Source organism: Hypanus sabinus, chromosome 8 (genome assembly GCF_030144855.1).
Source record: "Hypanus sabinus isolate sHypSab1 chromosome 8, sHypSab1.hap1, whole genome shotgun sequence".
NCBI lineage: Eukaryota > Metazoa > Chordata > Chondrichthyes > Myliobatiformes > Dasyatidae > Hypanus > Hypanus sabinus.
In genome coordinates, this window is record NC_082713.1 from 108374103 (window position 1) to 108388649 (window position 14547).

General features: G+C 42.3%; 1 protein-coding gene across 2 annotated transcripts in view; it reads right to left on the minus strand.

Moving 5' to 3' along the window:
• Positions 1 to 14547, minus strand: part of scyl2 (SCY1 like pseudokinase 2) — an 89228-nt gene that overhangs the window by 18243 nt on the left and 56438 nt on the right. For both annotated transcript variants that reach the window (XM_059977560.1, XM_059977561.1), the window contains 6 exons: positions 13512 to 13637; positions 11903 to 12079; positions 10937 to 11059; positions 5095 to 5208; positions 2336 to 2468; positions 1210 to 1328 (listed from right to left, as the gene is read on the minus strand). In XM_059977560.1, coding sequence (XP_059833543.1) covers positions 1210 to 1328; positions 2336 to 2468; positions 5095 to 5208; positions 10937 to 11059; positions 11903 to 12079; positions 13512 to 13637 — 792 coding nt within the window. The remainder of the gene's footprint in view (positions 1 to 1209; positions 1329 to 2335; positions 2469 to 5094; positions 5209 to 10936; positions 11060 to 11902; positions 12080 to 13511; positions 13638 to 14547) is intronic.

Genomic DNA, 14547 nt, shown 5'->3' on the forward strand with positions numbered 1-14547 from the left:
CTTAACATTACAGAGGAACAGTGGGATTTTGGAGTCCATCTCTATGCAAGTTGATAGGGTGGTTAAGAAGGAGAATGATGTGTTGGCCTTCATTAGCCAGGAGGTAATGTAACAGCTCTGTTAAAACTCTGGTTAGATCACACTGGGAGTACTATGTTCAGATCTGGTCGCCTCATTACATAAATGATGTGGAAGCTTTAGAGATGGTGCAGAGGAGATGTACCATGTTGTTGGCTTGATTAGAGAGCATGTCTTTTGAGGAAAGGTTTAGTGAGCGAGGGCTGTTTTCTTACAAGTGAAGGAAGATGAGAGATGACATATAAAATGAAAAGAGGAATAGATAAGAGTAGACAGCAAACACCTATCTCCCAGGGCAGAAATGGCTAATACGAGTGGGTATCATTTTAAGGTGATTGGATATAGGGGAAATATCAGAAGCTCTTTTTCTCCTCCACAGAGAACAGAAAGGTGGCATCCATTAAGGACCCTATCACCCAGGACATGTCCTCTTCTCACAGTTATCGCCAGGAAGGAGGTACAGAAGTCTGAAGGCACACACTCAATAGTTCAGGAACAGCTTCTTCTCACCCGCCTTACGATTCTTAATTGGACATTGAACTCATGAACACTATCTTAGATTATTAAAATATTATTTGTTTTGCACTTTTTATATTTAATTATATATATTTTTTTAACTGTAATTAATTTACTTATTCCTTCTATATTATCATGTATTGCAATGTACTGCTACTGCTAAGTCAACAAACCATAACATGCGCTGGTGATAATAAACTTAATTCTGATTCTGACCACGCTGCCAGGGTAGAGGCAGATACATTAGGGACATATAAGAGACTGTTAGATAGGCACATGGATGAAAGAGAATGGATAACTATGCAGGAGAGGATTCATTGTGGAGTAGATACAACACGGTGGGCTGAAGGGTCTGTACTGTACAGTTCTATGTGCTAGAGACAGGTTAGTACTGAAAAACATCCTCAAATCCCAGCTCCAATTCAGGATACTGTGCTGTTGAGAGCATGCGGAGGCTGCAGGGGTGTTTTGTTCAATGCAGTAGGGATTAGTGGGAGTATGTGCCCCTTTGATTTTAGGATTAGGTTTGGGGGTAGGGCTGGTGGATGCATTTGTGGGGCTGGAGAGAGAAGTGCACATTCGAGGCCATGGATAGAGAAGAGGAAGGGGTCTGACCTGGTTTAGATTCAAGTTACTGTCAATGCTGAGGGGAATGAGGTGTGGCAACACTTTGGAGGCCAACTGTTCTTTGGTAATTCCCAGCTTCTTGTGGCTGAAGGTACATTTGTAGATACCTGTGCAAAAGAGAGCAAAAGAAATCTTTCAAACCCAGTGCCAAATATACCCTTAAAAAATGTTAAGTAAAACATGAGGAAGAACTCTCCCTGAAGTTTGGCACGTAGTAACCAGGCAGAAATGAGATTCGAATAAAAGGGGTGCTGAAATGGTGGTCTTCAGCCACAACAACAGCGAGGAAAATAGATACTTCATAATTTCTGCCAGCTCCAATATGATTCCCACCACGGCTACACCGTACAGAGATACAAGAGACTCTGCTAATGCTGTAACTCTTAAGCAAAACACACTAAATGCTGGATGAACTCAGCAGGTCAGGTAGCATCTATGGCGAGGAATAAACAGTTGACATTTCGGCCCAAGACTCTTCATCCGGATTGGAAAGGGACAAAAGCCAGATAAGAATATGGGGGTTAGGGGAGGAGCACAAGTGAGGAGGGGAGGTGGTTGGGTGGGAAGGGGGGAATGATGTGAGAAGCTGGGAGGTGATAGGTGGAAAAGATAAGCAGCTGAAGGATGAGGATCTGACAGGAGGAATACCATTTTTAACAACTGACAATGTGGGAAAGGGTACAGCCAAGGTATCTGTAAAGGTCTGTGGTTGGATGTTGGTAGATAATCTGTCTCCGGGAGTTGGAGTCAGAGAGATCAAGAAAGGGGAGGGACGGGTCAGAGATGTACCATGTAAATTTGAGGGTAAGAGTGGAGTTTGGAGGCAATATCAGATTCCTATCCTTCAAGCCTCCTCAGTCCACCATTCACCCACTGTTCCCAATCTCACCCCTCCCTCTCCCCTCTTCACCCTCAGTCCTAATGCAGGGCTTTGACTTGAAACAACAATTATTCACTTCCCAGTAGATACTGCTCGACCTGGTGCTCCTCTCATGATTTAACTTGCGGATATTTTCAATCTTCATGGGTTAAATTCCTCCTGAGTAACATTACAACAGCAGAATACATGGCACTTACATAGTACATTTCACAGTTAAAATCTCTGTTGGCTCACCTAAAATTCCCATCAGAACTGCAGGCTCCCGAGATGGTATCTGCTGTAGGAAAGGAAGGATTTCGTCTAGGACAAACCACTTGTCAAGATATTCTAGGAGTTTGCCAAGGCAAACCAGAGAATTCACACGCACCTGGAGAAATTGGAAACAGAGATATAGTCTGTTAATTCACCCATCTATATCCTGGGGAAAAGCTAAGTGACTGTTGCTGTGTAGCTAAAGGCAACATGGTAGTGTAGCAGTTAACACAATCCCTTCACAGCACCAGCAATCACCGATCGGGTTTTAATTCCCACTCCTGTCAGTAAGGAGTAGACATGTTCTCCCTGTGATGCATGAGCTTCCTCCGGGTGCTCCGGTTTCCTCCCATGTTCAAAAGTAATATAGGTTAGGGTTAGTGAACTGTGGACATGCTATGTTGGCACTAGAACACGGTGACACTTGTGGGCTGTTCCCAGCACAATCATTGCTGATCTGATTTGATGCAAATAACTTTCTTCATCGCATGTTTCGATGTACATCTTACAAATAAAGCTCATCTTTAATTTTTTTATAAATAAAGATATAAGAATTACAAACAAGAAATGGTCTGTGAAGTCATGGTAAATTGGTAAATTGAGTTATAGAGAGGCATAGGGTCCTATGGAACAGAAACAGGCCAGTCGGCCCATCTAATCCATGCCAAAACTATTATTCTACCTTGGCCTGTCAACCTGCTACTGGACCACAGCTGTCCATACCCCATCCACCATGTACTTATCCAAACTTATAATTGGCTTATTATTTTAATACGTACAAAAGTGAGACTAGGTGAGGGGGAAGTGGGTTTGTGGAGGAGACGCACAAGATGATGGTAGAGGCAATATTCCAGAAAGGACATATGGGTGTGCTAGTGAGCCCTTCCTGTCACCTACCCACCCACCTCCCTCACCTGGTCTCACAATCATATTTTTGTTTAAAAAGAGCTGCAGTGTTTCAGTCAACCAGTAAAATATTAATGCTCCAAAAGGTATGAGTTGCATTTCCCTTAGTACAGTAGTGGGTAAACTAAAAAGTAGTTTGCAATCCTTAAAACATTTTGGGATGCCCTGAGGTTGTAAATGGGATTAGTACTGATGGGTACAATGGACAGCACAGATGGCCGAGGGGCTCTTTCAGTTCTAAACAACTTGATGACTGATTAACATTGATTCTTTAGAGAAACTCAAGTGGTTCACTGTATTTTATTTTAACTAACATAAGAAACAGGAGTAGCAGTAGGCCATCTGGCCCATTGAGGATGCTCGGCCATTCAATAAAATCATGACTGATCTGTCCGTGGACTCATCTCCACATACCTGCCTTTCCCCTATAATCCTTAATTCTCCTTCTATGCAAGAATCTATCTAACCTGGTCTTAAACATATTTACTGAGGCTTCGTTGGCCAGAAAACTCCACAGATTCACCACTCACTGGGAAAAGCAGTTCCTCCTCATCTCTGTCCTAAATCTATTCCCCTGAACCTTGAGGTTATGTCCTCTAGTTCTAATCTTACCTACCAGTGGAAACAACTTTCCTGCCTCTATCTTATCTATCCCTTTCATAATTTTATATGCTTCTATAAGATCTCCTCTCATTCTTCTGAATTCTAGCGAGTACAGTCCCAGGCGACTCAATCTCTCCTCAGTCTATCCCGCTCATCTCTGGAACCAATCCGGTGAACCTCCAAAGCCAGTATCTCATTCCCCAAGGAGACGAGAATTACACGTCTTACTCCAAATGCTGCCTCACCAGCACCCTATACAATTGCAGTATAACCTCCCTGCCCTTAAGTTCAATCCCTCTAGCAATGGCCAACAGTCCATTTGCCTTCTTGATAGCCTGTTGCACCTGCAAACCAACCCCTTGTGATTCAAGCACAAGCACTCCCAAGTCCCTCTGCACAGCAGCATGCTGTAATTTTTTTTACCATTTAAATAATAATCTGCTCTTTCATTTTTCTTTCAAGGCGGATGACCTTGGATTTACCAACATTGTACTCCATCTGCCAGACCCTTACCCACTCACTTAACTTATCTATATTCTCTGCAGACTCTCCGTATCTTCTGCACAATTTGCTCTTCCACTCAATTTAGTATAATCAGCAAATTTAGATACACTACACTCAGTCCCCTCTTCCAGATCATTAATGTATATCATGAACAGTTGCAGGCCCAGCACCGACCCCTGCCGCACACCACTCACCACTTGCCAGCTGGAGTAACACCCATGTATCCCAACTCTCTGCTTTCTCTTAGTTAACCAATCCTCTATCAATGCTAATACATCACCCCCAACTCTATGCATCCTTACCTTATGGATAAGATTTTTATGCAGCACCTTATCCAAATAACATCCATCTGTTCCCCTCAATCCACTGCACTCATTATATCCTCAAAGAAATCCAGCAAGTTTGTCAAACAGGACCAGCCTTTGCTGAATCCATGCTGCGCCTGCCTGATGGATCCATTTCATTCTAGATATCTTGCTATTTCTTCTTTAATGACAGCTTCAAGCATTTTCCCCAACTACAGATGTTAAACTAACTGGCCTTTAGTTATCTGCCTTTTACCTACATCCTTTTTTGAACAGTGGCATGGCATTCACCGTCTTCCAATCCACTGGGACCTGCCCAGAGTTCAGAGAATTTTGGCAAATTATCACCAAAATCTTTACTTTAACTTCTGCCATTTCTGCCAATTAAATGATGGTGAAGGTAAAGACTATAAATTAACTTACCGCGAGGGAGGAGGTCTGTAAACTGGCACTCTTAATGCGAGGTATTAAAGAGTTCTTCATGGATGGATAATCTATCAGGTTAGCAAATGTTGGAATTATATTCAGGCAAAGCTCCTAAAAGAGAAAGAAAATAATTTAAATTAATACTTGGTTAAAGTCATTGCAGACAAACTCAAGGGATTGACTACTGGAAGTTGGAGCAATCAGTGTTCATGGCATCAGGTTGGAGGCTACCCAGACAGAATATGAGGTATTGCTCCTCAGACCCGAGGATGGAAGTAGAGAAAACTATGGTCAGACATATCAGAATGGGAATGGGAAGTTGAATTGAAATGGGTGGTCATCAGAAGATCTTGCCTTTTGTGCTAGACTGGGTAAAGGTGCTTGACAAATCAATTCCTCCAATCTGAGTATTATGTGTCTCCAAGTACTCAGAAACCTCATCCTTAATAATGGACTCCAACACTTTCCCGACTAAAGTTAGGATGAGAGGCCTATAATATCCTTTCTTCTTCCTCTTTCCCTTATGGAGTGATATTTGAAATTTTCCAGATCTCTGCAACCATTCCAGAATCTAATGATTCTTGAAAGAACATCTGCATGGACCAACCATCGTATACGTCTTAAAAGGTGTGTGGCACTTTATACTAAATTCAGACTGTGTAGCAACAAAGGTGACATGTGTGGCTGCATTTTAGTTCATGCGTGGCCGCATACATTTGCAACTTATATTGCTCCACAATCTCCTCAGCTACCTCTTTCAGGACCCTGGGGTGCAGTCCATCTGGTCCAGGTGACTTATCTACCTTCAGACCTTTCAGCTTCCTAGGCACCTCTTCAATTACACTCACTTCTGCCCCTGGACACTCTCAATTTTTTGGTATACTCGTAGCATCTTCTATAGCAAAGACTGATGTAAAACTTTAGTTCCTCTGCCATTTTGTTATCCCTACAATACTATCTTTTTAACATCATTTTCCAGTGGTTCGATATTCCAGCCATTGCTGTTCTGTTGTCATCCCTGCTAATGTCCTCTTCCAATCAACTTTTGCCAGCTCTCCTCTCAGTCCTCTATAATTTCCTTTACTCCACTGTAATACTAGAAGTTTTTTCAGTTATATAGAGTAAAAGGGAAGTGAGTATCAATATTACACCACTGGAAAATTATGTTGGTGAGGTAGTAATGGGGGACAAAGGAATGGCGATGAACTTAAAAAATAATTTGCATCAGTCTTCACTGTGGAAGATATGAGCAGTGTGCCAGAGGTCTGCGAGTGTAGGGGAGTAAGTGCCATTGCTATTACAAAGGAAAAAGTGCTACGCAAACTGCAAGGTCTTAAGGTGGATAAGTCACCTGTAAACAGCTAGACTACATCCCAGAGTTCTGAAAGAAGTTGCTGAAAAGATAGCAGATGTATTGGATATGATCTTTCAAGAATCACTTGATTCTGACATGGTTCCAGAGGACTAGAGGATTGCAAATGTCACTCCACTCTTTAAGAAGGGAGGAAGGCGAAAGAAAGGAGTTTATAGGCCAGTTAGCCTAACCTCAGAGGATGGGGGAATGTTGGAATCTGTTAGTAAGGATGAGGTCTCAAAGTACTTGGAGACTAATGATAAAATATGTCAAAGTCAGCATGGTTTCTGTAAAGGAAATCTTCACTGACAAATCTGTTAGAGTTCTTCGAGGAAGTAACAAGCAGGATGGACAAAGGAGAGACATTGGATGTCATTAATTTGGATTTTCAGAAGGCATTTGATAAGGTGCCACTTACAAGACTGCTTAATAAGATAAAATCCCATACATTACAGGAGAGACACTGGCATGGATAGAGGAATGGCAGACAGGCAGGAGGCAGTGAGTGGGAATAAAGGGAGTCTTTGCTGGTTGGCTGCCGGTGACTAGTGGTGTTCCTCAGGGGTCAGAATTGGGACCGCTACTTTTCACATTGTTTGTCAACAATTTACATAATGGAATTGATGGCTTTGTGGCAAAGTTTGTGGATGATATGAAGATAGGTGGAGGGGTAGGTAGTTTTAAGGAAGCAATGAGATTGCAGTAGGATTTAGACAAATTGGAAGAATAGGCAAAAAAAAGAAACAGATGGAATACAGTGTTGGGAAATGTATGATAATGCATTTTGGTAAAAGGAACAATAGCGTGGACTGTTACCTAAATAGGGAGAAAGTAATACTGATACATCTGACTTTAGCATCTCCATCTCAAACTGCAGGGTGAATTCTTAAGATCCCTGGCACCTTAGGATTCCTTTACCTTAAGCTCTATTAGGTCAACTCAAATGTCTTCCATGATGAGGATGTCTCTGAATTAACGGAAGGGGTCATGAGTTTCTTCCAGAAGTGCATCAAGGATGTTGTCCCCCAGAAATCGGAGAGGGTCTATGCAAGCCAGAAACTCTGGATCAACAGTTCTGTGTGAGCAGCACTTACTGCGTGACACAGGGCTTATATTGCCAGTAACCAACAGGAACTCAAAAAATGCAGCTATGATCCACTCAGTCATCAAGGCAGTGAAAGGAAAATACAGGGACAAGATCTAGACACAACTCTCCACCAATAGCATACGCAGCTTATGACAGCGTCTGCAAACCATTGCAGACTTCAAAGCTAAACACAGTGGAGTTTCCAGCATTGCTGCCTCTCTCCCAGATGAGCTAAATCCTTTTTACGCTCGATTCGATGTTGCCAACACTGAGCTCCTGAGGAGAGCCGCCAAAGAGACCTGCAGCTTGGTCATCTCGGAGGCTGAAGTACACAGCTGTTTCCAACGAGTGGACAGTCACAAAACCACGGGACCAGATGGTATCCCAGGGCGGGTACTCAGGATATGCGCGTCACAACTGGCAGGTGGGTTTACTGACATTTTTAATCTCTCCCTCTTCCAGTGTAGAGTGCCCTCCTGCTTCAAAACATCCACCATTGTTCCTGTACCTAAAAAGACCAAGGTATCAAGTCTGAACAACTGGTGTCCTGTCGTGCTCACCTGAATAATAAGCAAATGCATTGAGAGGCTGGTCAAGGATTACATCTGCAGCATGCTACCACTCACACTGGACCCCCTAAAATTCACTTAATGACACAACAGATCAACAGATGACGCAATAGCCACTGTCCTTACACATCTGGAGAAGAAGGATGCTTATGTGAGAATGCTATACTTGGACTACAGTTTAGCATTCAACAGCACAGTTCCCTCCAAGCTTGACATAAGCTCAGAGATCTTGGCCTTCACCCTGCCTTGTCTAGCTGGATTCCTGTCAGATCGCTGGCAGGTGGTAAGAGTGGGCTCCCTCACCTCTGCCCCTCTGACTCTCAACACAGATGCCCCTCAGGGCTGTGTCCTAAGTCCTCTCCTTTACTCTCTGTATACCCATGACTGAGTCACCTCCTACACCTCTAATCTGCTAATTCAATTTGCTGACAATAATACACTGATTGGCCTAATCTCAAAAAATGATGAGGCAGCCTACAGAGAAGAAGTCATCAGCATGACACAGTGGTTTCAAGAAAACAACATCTCCCTCAATGCCGCAAAAATAAAGGAGCTGGTTGTGAACTACAAGAGGAATGGAGACAGCCAATTGACATCAAGGGATTGGGGGTTGAGAGCTTTAAATTCCTCAGCATACACCTCAACAAGGATCTCATGTGGCCTATACATACCGGCTGTGTGGTGGAAAAGGTACAAGAGCACCTCTTTCACCTCAGATGATTGAGGAAGTTTGGTATGGGCCCCTAAATCCTAAGAACTTTCTACATGGGCACAATTGAAAGCATCTTGACTGGCTGCATCACTGCCTGGTATGGGACTGTACTTCCCTCAATCACAGGACTCTGCAGAGAGTGGTGCGGACAGCCCAGCACATCTGTAGTTATGAACACCCCATTATTCAGGACATTTACAAAGACAGGTGTGTAAAAAGGGCCTGAAGGATCAATGGGGATCCAAGTCACCCCAACCACAAACTGTTCCAGCTGCAACCATCTTACCCCCTGCACCAGTTCCTCAGCCAAGCATTTATCTGCCAAATGTTCCTATTCTTCTCCTATTACCCCGACACGTGGTACAAGCAGCAATTCAGAGGTTAGTACTCTGGTGGTCCTGCTTTTCAGCTTTCTACCCATCTCCATAAAACTCTTTTTTTCCAGGGCCTCTTCACCTTTCCTATCTATGTAATTGGTACCAGTACATACCAAGACTGCTGGTTGCTCCCCTTCCCCCTTTAGAATACCATGGCTGCCAGTAGGTTGTTCCCCTTAACAGTATCCAAAACAGTATATTTATTACTGAGGGAAACAGCCACACGGGTACTCTGTATTGGCTACTCATTTCCCTTCCTTCTCCTAATTAGTATAATGTCTTACAGCACTAGCTGTAAGATTGGGGTTCAATTCAAACTATTGTCTGAAAGCTGTTTGTTCATTCACCGTGTGACCACATGGGATTCCTCTGGGTGCTCAGTTTTCTCCCATGTTCCAAAGACAGTTGAGTTTGGGCTAGTAGATTGTGGACATTATGTTGGTTGTTGATACAAATCAATGCATTTCAATATGTTTTAATGTAGATATGACAAATAAAGCTAATCTCTTTAAATCTTTTTATTCTTGTTTGCATTAGTAATACATTTTGTATCAAAGATTAGCTTTATCTGTCACATATATTTTACAACAAGTTGATTGCATCAAATCAAATCAACGAGGATTTTCTGATCATGCTATGTTGGCATCATACTTCAGGTGCCATCATTTCTCCCGCTGTTCAATAAAGGCTTTAAAAATAAGCCAGGAAATTACAGGCCAATGAACCTGACATCAGAAATAGGAAAGTTATTGGAAGGTATTCTAAAGGATCAGATATTTATTATTTGGATGAACATGGACTGTTTAGGGATTGTCAACTTGGCTTTGAGTGTGGTAGTCATGTCTAACCAATCTTAAAGAGTTTTTTGAGAAAATTACCAGGAAAGTTGATGAAGACAAGGCAGCGGATGTTGCCAACATAGACTTTTGCAAAGCCTTTGACAAGGTCCCACATGGGAGGTTGGTCAGAAAGGTTCAGTTGTTTGGCATTCAAGATGAGGTAGTAAAGTAGATTGGACATTGGCTTTGCGGAAGAAACCAGAGAGCATTGTAGATGGTTGCCTGACTGTGACCAGTGGTGTGCTGCAGTGATCATTGCTGGCTCTGTTGTTTGGCCTCTATATGAATGACCCGGATGATAATATGGTAAACTGGGTCAGCAAATTCGCAGATCACACCAAGATTGGGGGTGTAGTGGTTACCAAGGAAGACCATCAAAGCTCGCAGTGGGACCTGGACCATCTGTAAAGATGGGCTGAAAAGTGGCAGATGGAATTTAATACAGGAAGTGTGAGGTATTGCACTTCGGAATGACCAACCAAGGGAGGTCTTACACGGTGAGCAGTAGGACTCTGACGGGTGTGGTAGAAAAAAAGGATCTGGGATACAGATCACATAATTCCTTGAAAGTGGTGTTACAGGTACATAGTGTTGAAAAGAAAGCTGTTGGTACACTGGCCTCCATAAATCAAAGTACTGAGTACAGGAATTGGGATGTTATGTTGAAATTGTATAAGACACTCGTGAGGCCTAATTTGGAGATTTGTGTGCAGTTTTGGCTACCTGCCTACAGGAAAGATGTAAATACAACTGAACAAGTGCAGAGAAAATTTACAAGAATGTTGCTGGGACATGAGGACCTGAGTTATACGTTGAATAGTTTAGGACTTCATGATGTTACAGAGTCTACATCATTTATGTCAGTGCTTGAAATTCTCCGTGCTCTTCAGTAAGACCATACCTGAATCTGAATTGATGGTGCTTCCAGAGCCCTGTAAATCATCGGTAAGACCGTGTTTTTAATATCTTCTGGAGGAGTTTTTGTTAACAGCAAATCCATCTTTTGCAAGAAGATTAGCAGCACCTAGTCACAACAGAATACAAATAATTTTATTCAGTTTGTTATTTCTCCAAGCAAACCAGTAAAATATATGAAAATCAATTCAAGTTTATTGTCATTCAACTGCATACATTTACACCATCAAACAAAACAACGTTCCAAGTAGCACAATACAGTACATATAACTCTAACACGTAAAAGTAACATTACCACAAAGTTAACAAATAATAAATATATTCCAGAAGATTGACATTTAGCATAAGTATCAGAGATTGACAGAAAAAAAATGCAAAAGCTACTAAGACTGTCTATTTCTTTTCAGCTTTGTATCTAGATATGCATTCAACTCACCATGTTGCTAGCCTGAAGCATGAAAAGAAAAGGAATAATTTACTTAAGACAGAGCACATGCAATTCATAACATGCAGCATGGAGTATTTCACAGATTGCTAAAGAGCACACACATAAAAATAATATTTCTTTTTAGTTCAGCAACAAACAGAAATTCACCCAAAAGCAGTTCGCAGGCAGTAACGAAGACCTGGCAGATTTGGGTCTCGGGTTGACACAAACCCATATCACAATCTCTAAGCACCTCAAGTGAGTGAATTAGTGGTAAGGCAATGTGTAATCTACAACACTGGAAGGATATTACGTCTGCCCCCAATGAACATGCATGGCTTTCTATTGATTGGCTGCTAATCACACTCACAACCTAAGTAGTATTACTCATACACAGCCACAAATGGGCTACAGTGAGAAGACTCATTGCAATTTCCCTTTGCTTTTAGCCTGTGCATCTTAACATAAACAAAACTCAAGCTGCTTTATTCTTTGCAGCTTCTTGATGGTCTCGATTCTCTGTACCTGAATGGGCTCCTGCAACTTGAAGACTGGTATCAGGTCTGGGAGAATTAGCTTAACGTACTCCTCCTTGGTGCATTCTTCAACGATGAGCAGGACATTCGGTAGGACAAAGGGAACCATGTCCGGGTTCACAAACTCTGACGTCAAGTATGGTAGGATACGCTGAACTATAACCCGCTAGACCAGAAAAAAACAACAGCAACGGAATAAATAGCGTTTCATCCTTTGTTAGAATGACATCCTTACTACTCAAGAACCTATCAAACTCTGCTTTAAATATACCTAATGACTTAGCATCCATAGCTGTCTGTGGCAAGGAATTCTACAGATTCACCACCCTCTGGCTAAATAAATTCCTTCTCATCTCTGCTGCGTTTTCCATTTCCTGGCAATCTGCATTTTGATTTAATGTATCAATGGGTTTAGAACATCTTTTATTCATAAACATTCACTCCTCCATCTCCTCTCCCAAGCAGGTGTGAGAGGGTGCAGAAGAGGTTTACCAGCTGACCTAGGCCAAATCAAAAGTGGTGATGAATCAATATTTAGGAGGGAGATTGAAAATCCGACTGACTGGTGCCACAATACCAACTTCTTACTCAGTATCAGTCAGATCAAGGAGCTGATGATTGACTTCAGGAGGAGGAAACCAGAGGTCCATGAGCCAGTCCTCATCGGGGGACCAGAGGAGATTAGCAACTATAAATTCCTCAACATTATCATTTCAGAGGACCCGTCCTGGGCCCTGCACGTAGGTGCAATTACAAAGAAAGCATGGTAGCGCCCCTACTTCTTTCATTGTTTGCGAAGATTCGGCATGACTTCTAGAACTTTGACAAACTTCTATAGATGTGTGGTGGAGAGAATTTTGACTGGTTGCATCACAACCTGGTATGGAAACACCAATGCCCTTGAATCAAGAATCCTACTAAAAGTAGTGGATATGGCCCAGTCCATCATGGGTAACCCCTCCCCACCACTGAGCACATCTACATGAAATACTGTTGCAGGAAAGCAGCATCCATTATCAGGGACCCCCACCACCCAGGTCATGCTCTCTTCTCACTGCTGCCATAAGGAAGGAGATACTGGAGCCTCAGGACTCACACCACATTGGGGAACAGTTATTACCACTCAACCTTAGGGCTCTTGAACCAAAGATAATTTCATTCAACTTCATTTACCCCATAACTGAACTCTTCCCACATCCTATGGACTCACTTTCAAGGACTCTTCATCTAATTTTCTCAGTTCTTATTGCTCATTTAGCTATTATTATTGTTATTATATTTTTTTCTTTCTTTTTGTATTTGCACAGATGGCTGTCATTTGAACTGATTGTCCATCCTGCTGGTGCGGTCTTTAATTGATTCTATTATGGTTATTGGATTTATTGAGCATGCCCACAAAAAATAAATCTCAGGGTTGTATATGGTGATATATACGTACTCTGCTAATAAATTTACTTCAAACTCTGATTTGTATGACAGTATATAAGACAACCTTCACACTGTATATCAGTCCATGTGACAATAATAAACCAGTATCAATTGTGATTTAAGGAACTAAGCTTCACTGCCATTACCAGTCACAATGGAACTAACCAGACCTTGGGAAGCTTCGGCAGAACTTTCGGCAGCCCTTTGTAAAACTGTGACTTCTGGAGATTGTCTCGCTGGAAGAGGGAATCAAAATACTGCAGAGTCATAGCCCCTATGTCATCAAAAAAAGGGATCTGGGAAAGAGCACACAAAGTTCATCAGAACAAAACAAACACATAATGAGTTCAAAGGCTTCATGGAAATTCAATTTGATGCCAGAATTATTTTCTCAAACACTGATCAAGAATAATCAAGCACACGTCAGAACATTTTTAAGAAGAGTATATATATTCAGCTATGAAAGCACAGAGCACTACAGCACAGAAACAGACCTTTCAGCCTATCTAGTCCATGCTGAACAATTGTTCTGTCATTGATCTATGCGTGGACCACAGCCCTTCATACCCCTCCCATCCAAACTTGTCTTAACTGTTGCAAATGAACCCGCATGCACCACTTCTGCAATCAGACAATCATTGGTTAACTATCAATGGTCTGGATTCAGGCACGGAAGTTGAAAGAACAGAGTGTGTCCAATTCTGGCCGCCTCATTATCAGAAGAATGTAGGTGCAGAGGAGATTTACTAGCATGCTGCCTGGACTTGAGAGCAGTTGTATTAAGATAGGCTGAGTGATCTAGGGCTTTTCTCTTTGGAGTGACCTTAGTCAAGCACATGAACCAAATGTCCAAACCTGTCATACTGAGGGCCTTGCCACGCTGTTGCAGTGAAGAAGCAAGAACGTCACTAACTCAAGAGTCATCTGTGCCACCTTCAGCATCTTTTCTCATTTTCATGAACTTGCCATGAGCCTGAGAGTCTGCACCCAAGGACTGGAGGACCAAAAACGGGCTGCCCCGAGATTGGAGGCTGCCTGTGTGTGTGCGCACGAGTGAGTCGGTGGATAGGAGGGTGCAAAAGAGGTTGTTTGGCTGTTGTTATCTTGCTGTGTTTTGTTGCTGCTACTGCTGTTTGCTTCCTACTAAGCATGTGGGCATGCTATGATGGCGCCAGAATGTGTGGTTGTGAAAGTAGATACATTTCA